This window comes from Ictalurus furcatus, chromosome 10 (assembly GCF_023375685.1).
Source record: "Ictalurus furcatus strain D&B chromosome 10, Billie_1.0, whole genome shotgun sequence".
Lineage (NCBI taxonomy): Eukaryota > Metazoa > Chordata > Actinopteri > Siluriformes > Ictaluridae > Ictalurus > Ictalurus furcatus.
This window is the reverse complement of record NC_071264.1, coordinates 207,491-215,385: the sequence shown is the minus strand read 5'-3', so window position 1 is coordinate 215,385 and position 7,895 is coordinate 207,491. Positions and strand designations below refer to the sequence as shown.

At 36.9% G+C, this 7,895-nt stretch overlaps 1 protein-coding gene across 1 annotated transcript; it reads left to right on the top strand.

Annotated features, from left to right (window-relative positions):
* Nucleotides 1-4,540: 4,540 nt before the first annotated feature.
* Nucleotides 4,541-5,035, top strand: LOC128614075 (histone H2B). Its single transcript, XM_053635367.1, has one exon. It carries the CDS (start codon nucleotides 4,567-4,569, stop codon nucleotides 4,939-4,941), a length of 375 nt encoding a protein of 124 aa, XP_053491342.1. The 5' UTR covers nucleotides 4,541-4,566; the 3' UTR covers nucleotides 4,942-5,035.
* The last annotated feature ends 2,860 nt before the right edge of the window (nucleotides 5,036-7,895 follow it).

Sequence of the window (7,895 nt, the reverse complement as noted above, 5' to 3'; positions counted from 1 at the left end):
AGGTTAAGGAATGATGTATATTGCCTACTTTTCTTCCCTTTTTTTTTTTTTTTTTGACACAATGTCTTTGATTTTAACTTCAATTCCTATATTACTTAAAAAGAAATGTGATATATGTCTGCAGGAATTGAGGTTAAATGATGTGGATAATGTTGAGAAAATGTGGACTAATGGACATACAATAATATCTATCGGAGAAGATCCTTATCTTAATTTTTATGTTTTTTTCAAATTTAACTGTTGCCACATGTAATGTTAGAGGGATTCAGGCAAAAATTAATCAAGTGAAAAAGTTAAATATATTGAGTGGAGAACATGTTGATATTTTATGTATACAAGAGACCAGATTAAGCAGTTTTGCAGACGTACAGAACGCCCAAAGTTTATGGATCAAAGGTCCTTCAATCTTTTCAATAGGTGAAAGTAAAGCTGATGGTATTGCGACCTTATTTTATAACAATAAATTTAAAATAATTAAGAGCCGTGAAATAATTCCTGGTCGATTAATGTTTATAGATGTGTTTTATTGCACAAAAAAAATTAGAGTAATAAATGTATACACAGCACAGGATACTGTTGGTAAAATCCGGCTTTTTAAAAAGCTTAAAATGCTCCTGTGTGTCGGTTTCTATACCATTGTATGCGGTGATTTTAATACAATCACAGATGATAATGATAAAATTTCTTCCAAAATATGTAAAATTAGGAGAGAAGGTGGTGTCCTTAGATCTATAATGAATGAACAGCATTTCACCGACATATTTAGGACATTATATCCAGAGAAAGTGGACTTCACGAGGTTTGATAAAACATGTAAAACTAGAATTGACAGGATATATATTAATAATAATTTTGAGGCAAAATTTTATACAACAAAACTCTTGGTTGAGTCGGACCACTTGACAGTTATATGTGGCATCAGATTTAAAAATGAAGAAAGAAGAAACTATTGGAAATTAAACACACAAATTTTGAAAAGTCCTTTATTGATTATACAATTAAAAGAAGAAATTAATAGGATTAAAACTTTAGATATCCTCACTACCAATTATTGTGATTTGTGGGAAGTTTTTAAGATCCAGATTAAAAAATTTCTTAAATACAAATGTCTATGTTTTAATAAAGAAAAAAATGAGAAGTACAATACAATTATGACACAATATATAAACCTAAAACTAAAAAATACAAGAGATGAAAGTGAGGAAAACAACTTAAAGGATTTGAAAAAAGAGATAGAAACTTTAAATAATGAGTTTTTACTGAACATTCAAGTCCGAGCAGGAATAATTTCCGATGAACTTCTAAATCAAACAAAAGCAATTTCACTATTTAATAAAAGGAAAGAAGCCCAATATATCGAAGCCATTAAAACAGATAATGGAACTATAGCGAAAAATCCTAAAGATGTCAGAGATGCTGTTCGGATCCTTTGTTCAAACATGTATAACTCAATTGAAATAGATGCTAAACTTCTAAAAACCTTTTTGAATGTAAAAAATAGTGTTGACCCGCCTTCCAAGAGCTTAGGTGAGGAAATAAAAGAGGCTGAGGTTGTTGATGCCATTAAACAATTAAATTTAAAAAAGTCTCCAGGGAAAGATGGTCTCCCGTCTGATTTTTATCATGCATGCGCCATAGATTTGGCTAAATTATTAACGCAAGCCTTCAATGATGGGATCGCTAGAGGTTACATGCATGACTCGTTCTATGAAGGCGTTTTATCCTTGTTGTATAAAAAGGGTGAAATGTGTGATATCAACAACTGGAGACATCTCACCCTAATGAATGTCGATTATAAGATTTTTGCAAAGACCATTATGAACAGGATGAGTGACTATTTGGACGTAATAATAGCTAAACAACAAACATGTGCAATAAAGGGAAGATTTATGTGGGACAACTTGAACACATTAAGAGAACTAGTTTTTGATAAAAATGGTGACAGTTTTTACATTGTGGCTTTGGACCAAAGAAAAGCATTTGATTATATCTCAAGAGACTATTTGTGGGAGATTTTAAAACTGTATCAATTCCCTGAAAATTTCATAAACATGATTAAATGCCTTTATGTTAAATCGACAGTTGAAGTAAATGTTAACGGTTCCTTGACTGAACCATTTGAAGTTATGCGGGGTGTAAAGCAAGGGTGCCCTCTGAGTGCAGCCCTATATATTTTATCTATAAACCCACTTGTACAAAAAATCCAAGATGATCATAGACTTAAGGGTCTTCAAATAGGAAAGAACAGAGTCGTGATCTCTGCTTATGCTGATGACATAACTGTATTTGTGAAATCTAAACAAGAACTAGACATCATCTTTGAATATTTTAGCGAGTATGAGCAAGTCTCTGGAGCCTCCTTAAATAAAGCTAAAACGGAATGTGTCTGGATTGGAAATGAAAAAAACAAATTTCCCATAGATGTCCCAGAAGTTCAGCAATTAAAGGTTTTAGGTATATATATAGATAATAATGGCTGTGTCGACCATAACTGGTCAAAAAAAGAAGAAATAATACAAGATGAAATTGATAAATGGAAATCGTGTAATCTAAGTTATAAAACTAGAATAAATATTATTAAAACTTTTCTATTATCAAAAATACTGTTTTTATCATGCATCTTACCTCCGACAGAAGTTTGGATAAAAAGACTTCATAAAATATGCTGTAATTTCATATGGGATACGACTCGTGAGGTTACAAAACGTGAGCTCCTTTTTAAGAGAAGGGAACTGGGAGGCCTTGGGGCTGTCGATATATCCGTAAAAACTAAAATAGCAGTGTGTAAAATCATCGCGAGTGGTATTGCCAGGCAAACTGAATGGATAGGGAACATCTCTAACTGGAAATCTAAAAAAGGTCCATCAAGGAAAGGAATTCCGTATTATAAACTGATGTTTTCCGACTTCACTAACAAATTTAAAGATCTAAACATCGATTGGGTGAAAGACTCAAGCAAAGAAATATATCTTTTAATTGTTGATCGAGTTTATAGTAACCCTGTGGCTTTCAGAAATTTGGAGGAAGACCAAAACAAAGAATGTCTCCAAAATTTACAGAATAAAATCCTATCGGAACACCTGAGAGATACAACTTGGTTAGTCGCTGTAAGAAGGCTCCCAGTAAGAGCGGTTGTAAAATGGAGCTGTTTTGTAAAAACCGGTAAATGCCCGATGCCTAATTGTAATGAAGAGGAAACACTCGAACATTTCCTGTTAGAGTGTTATCGCTCTAAAGAAACATGGGCTAAATTAAAAATCATTGGTCTCAATATAGAAATAAATATGAACTCAATTTTCTATGGCATTTTTAAAGAAAATTGTAGCAAGACCAAGCATGACTTCATTTGGTTCATAATATGTTTGACTAAATCTAAACTCTGGAAAACAAGGTGTAGAATGACTATAAATCAAACGTTTATATCCAGTGATGTTGTATTCAAGGACATTCAAAAAGAGCTAAGAAGACTAAAAAGCAGCACATCTTGGTTTAAAGACTCTTCAGTGTGGGACAATATTTGCGTGTAATTGTACTTTGACTATGTAAGTTTGTTTTGTTTTTTTGTTTTTGTTTTTTTTTCTCCCTTTCTTTCTGAATATGACTTGTGTAAGATTGTGAATTTTGCATAATTTCAATAAAACTCATTAAAAAAAAAAAAAAAGCAAGGGTGGTAAAGGACTCGGCAAAGGAGGCGCTAAGCGTCACCGCAAGGTGCTTCGCGATAACATCCAGGGGATCACCAAGCCGGCTATTCGCCGTCTGGCTCGCCGTGGTGGTGTAAAGCGTATTTCTGGTCTGATCTATGAAGAGACTCGCGGTGTGCTGAAGGTGTTCCTGGAGAACGTGATCCGCGACGCCGTCACCTACACCGAGCATGCCAAGAGAAAGACCGTGACTGCCATGGATGTGGTGTACGCCCTGAAACGCCAGGGACGTACCCTGTACGGCTTCGGCGGTTAAACGCTCTAACAACGAACGACGCGAATACAACGGCTCTTTTAAGAGCCACCCACATGTCTAGAAAAAGAGCTGTTCCGTGTGGAAAAAAAGGCTTTTTCTTTCGTGAAGCATAAGGCATCAAACGCTGTACACAAGTAGCATAAGAACTTATGTATGTATTAATTAATAAGTAATTATTAATAATTATTATGCAATCTATTTGTATTTTTTGTAATAAACTATAAATATATATGTATGTGCACAGTATTAAGTAGTATTATAACGTGTTTGTTTAAAGCGAGTTAGAAGATGGTTTTAGTAGAAACTTATATATTTCTCGCTCTCCTACACACACACACATATATATATATATAACAAAAAATTTCAAGCCAACTTTTTTTTTCATTGTGCATGTTGTCCTGAAAGTACAACGGCGGGAAGGGAAACAAAGCGTAGCGGAGGAGGAGGCGGAGAAGTAGGAGGTGCCATGCAGGAGGAGGTATCGAATTTTGGCCAATCAAAAAAAAGGTGTCTTGTCTGGGCGTCATTAGCATGTGGGTCTGTAAATAGAGCGGGCGCGAGGCGGGCGCTAGTTATTCTCTGTTCTTTTACTCTAGAAGCAGCATCATGCCCGATCCAGCCAAGGCAGCGCCCAAGAAGGGATCAAAGAAAGCCGTGACCAAGACGGCCGGCAAAGGAGGCAAGAAGCGCAGAAAGTCCAGGAAGGAGAGCTACGCCATTTACGTGTACAAGGTCCTGAAGCAGGTGCACCCTGACACCGGAATCTCATCCAAGGCCATGGGCATCATGAACTCCTTCGTGAATGATATTTTTGAGCGCATCGCCGGTGAGTCTTCTCGTCTGGCTCATTACAACAAGCGCTCCACTATCACCTCCAGGGAGATCCAGACCGCCGTGCGCCTGTTGCTTCCCGGCGAGCTGGCCAAGCACGCCGTGTCCGAGGGCACAAAGGCCGTCACCAAGTACACCAGCTCCAAATAAAGCGCGTTACCGCCGTCTTCATCAACCCAACGGCTCTTTTAAGAGCCACCCACTTTTCATACAAAGAGCGATTTCCTCTTTTTTGCTTTTCCTCTCACGCTGTGTGTGTGTGTGTGTGAGAGAGAGAGAGAGTGTGATAGAGGGGGACTTCTGAAGTGCTGCACTCCTGTGGATGTTCAGGATTTTGGGTAATTATAGCAGCCTGCTAAATGCAGAGATGAGTATATTTAAACGGTTGTAGCACGGTTTTGGGGGGGGGTTGTATAATCTGAGCAATGCAAAATGGGGCTTTAGCAGCACAAAGTTATTCGTATTAAGATTGTAGCAAGAGGAAATAACTTAAAATGGTTTTCTAGTAGCACATCATTATTAATTAGAGGTGCCCAAACTTTTTCCTAGGAAGGGCCAAAAATCAAACTTGATTGAGGACTGTGGGCCGAAAGTTGCTGTGTGACAATGTAAACTTAAAAAAAAACCCCAACATTTCCATGTCTAGAGAAGAGGGTATGTTCTTTAAAAATTAAATCATAATGATGATGCTGTTAAACAGTTGAGAAGCTCCGTGTATTGTCCTTGATACGTGAAAACTAGACAATGCACAGTAATAACGCTGATGAGCTGTGTCAGTCAGTCACTGCGTTTACATGGACAACAATAATCCACTATTAACCCGATTAAGACAATATTCCAATTAAGAAACTACCATGTAGACAGCAATTTTTAATTACCTTAATCTGATTAAGGTCATACTAGAAGTAAGCACTAATTGAATTAAGACAGGTGGAGTACTCCTGTTTTAGTTGCATTATCAACGTGTATTACAGACATGTAATCACCTTAATCACACTATTAACGTGGTGAGTTTTCACCGCATTTTGCGACAGGACATGATCACACACGGCAGTTATACGTTTTATGGCGAACAAGAGAGTTTGGCTGCGTCCCAAACTGCATACTTTCCTACTATAGGCCTGTAGTGGGGATAAATACATGTATCTCGGCTACTATATAGAAGGTAAGTACGCGGTTTGGGACTGTTGTGGATAAAAAAATGTCATAAAATAAACATAAGGGAGACCTAGCATCCAGCAAAGGGGAGAAGAAGAAAAGACGGGCACCTAGACACATAGAAGCGGGATTAGGCGGACATTGACAAATTGGAATTACACTTTAAAGGTCTTTAAGAGCAGTAGTAGTCAAAAAAGTCAAAAAGAGGTATATGAGCTGAGCTGAGGAGTGCTAATACACACACACACACACACGCTCGTACAGTCAAGGGCGGGCAAGTAGACACAACATACACACACACTCTCTCTTTCTCATACACACACATGAATAACTTTAATAATATCTTATAGCTTTTCAAGTAGTATAAATATATATAAAATAAGAAATATAGTGCAAATATGAAAATAAATTATAAACTAGAAATACAGGAAAATGTAAACTTACTCATGACTCAAATGGTGAAGGTTCTTGTCTCACAAGGAAGGCCTTAATTTTAAGAAAGAACCATGAGGAGCCATTTATAAGGGTGGCTGAGTCAACCTGCCCCCCCGCGAGATAACAATAAGACCAAGGTCACTCTAGATTGTTTAGTCTTGTCCACTTTCTATTTTACGGGTTATTCAAATTCTCTGGTTTCGATTCTCTGGGTAATTCAAAACTCTGGTTTCTGATTCTCTGAGTAACTAAAAACTCTGGGTTTTTATTTTCTGGGTTATTAGAAATGCCTGGGTTCTGATTTTATGTGTAAATTAAAACCCCTGGTTTCAGTTCTATGTGTAAGTGAAATAGCCCTTTTCTGGAACATAAGAGTAAGGTAAATGAGCTCTTTTTTAACCCTATTGGTAGTGAGATCATAGTCTTCTTGAAACATCTGGGTTATTTAGTGTGTAAATACAGTATAAATACTGGAGCTTAAGCTCAGGGTATTGGGATCACTTCTGAGAATTCTCATCGGTGTGGATCTCGTGTGGTGGAATGGAACAATAAAGCTGGACCCTTGCTTCTTCTCACTCACGGCTGGTGTCTTTTTTCTATCTCCAACTGGGCTCAGAGGTAGATGTGAGTATTGGCTTCTATGTTGAATTTTAAGTGTTTTTGGGTAATAGGCTAAATTTGAGCCAACAGGACGCAGCCCACAGCTTCAAGCAGTTGCCTATTAGCATGTATAGCATGGCAAATAATTAACCGCACTTAAAGCATTTGTAAAAAAAATAAATAAAATAAAAACACCCAAAACTGTATACGGTACCATAACGAAGACGAACTGTATGTTGATATGTGAAATTCTGGAGGGACGTCGGACGGCGTGGTATGGTGACGTAATGACACGGGCTGTTAATCTAATTATGTTCTAAAACATGTAAAATGGGAACATGACAGGAGTATTCTAAAAGCAACTCATGTAAACACCTTAATCACGTTATTATCTTACTCAGAGTAAGGTCAATAATTAGATTACTGCTGTCCATGTAAACGTAATCAGTGTAAAATAGCCCAAACCCACCTTCTGTTTCAGGCGGCATTGTGCTGGATGGAGCTTGACTGCCCTCGTGTGTCCAAACTCGGGAACGGCAGTTTCCCAGAAGGGGTATTCTGTTCCAAGTTCGTGGTAGTTAGCCAAGAAATATTACATGATTACTATTACTCTCCCCCCCCCCCCCTTTTTTTTTTAAAACCTGTTTGTGATAATTATTGTATACATTACCTTTATCTTTGTAATGTTCCTCCCTATTTGTCACCTATTCTCGAGTAAAATAGATGAGGCCACGTAGGGAACACATGAAGCAGTGATGAGAATGAAATTTCTACTATTAGAAATACATTAATATTTTCATATTACAAATCAATTTGTGTACTTTAACATTATATAATATACATAGCAGTATATTTATCAATTCAATTTTTATTTATTTGTATAGCGCTTTTACAATAGACATTGTCTCAAA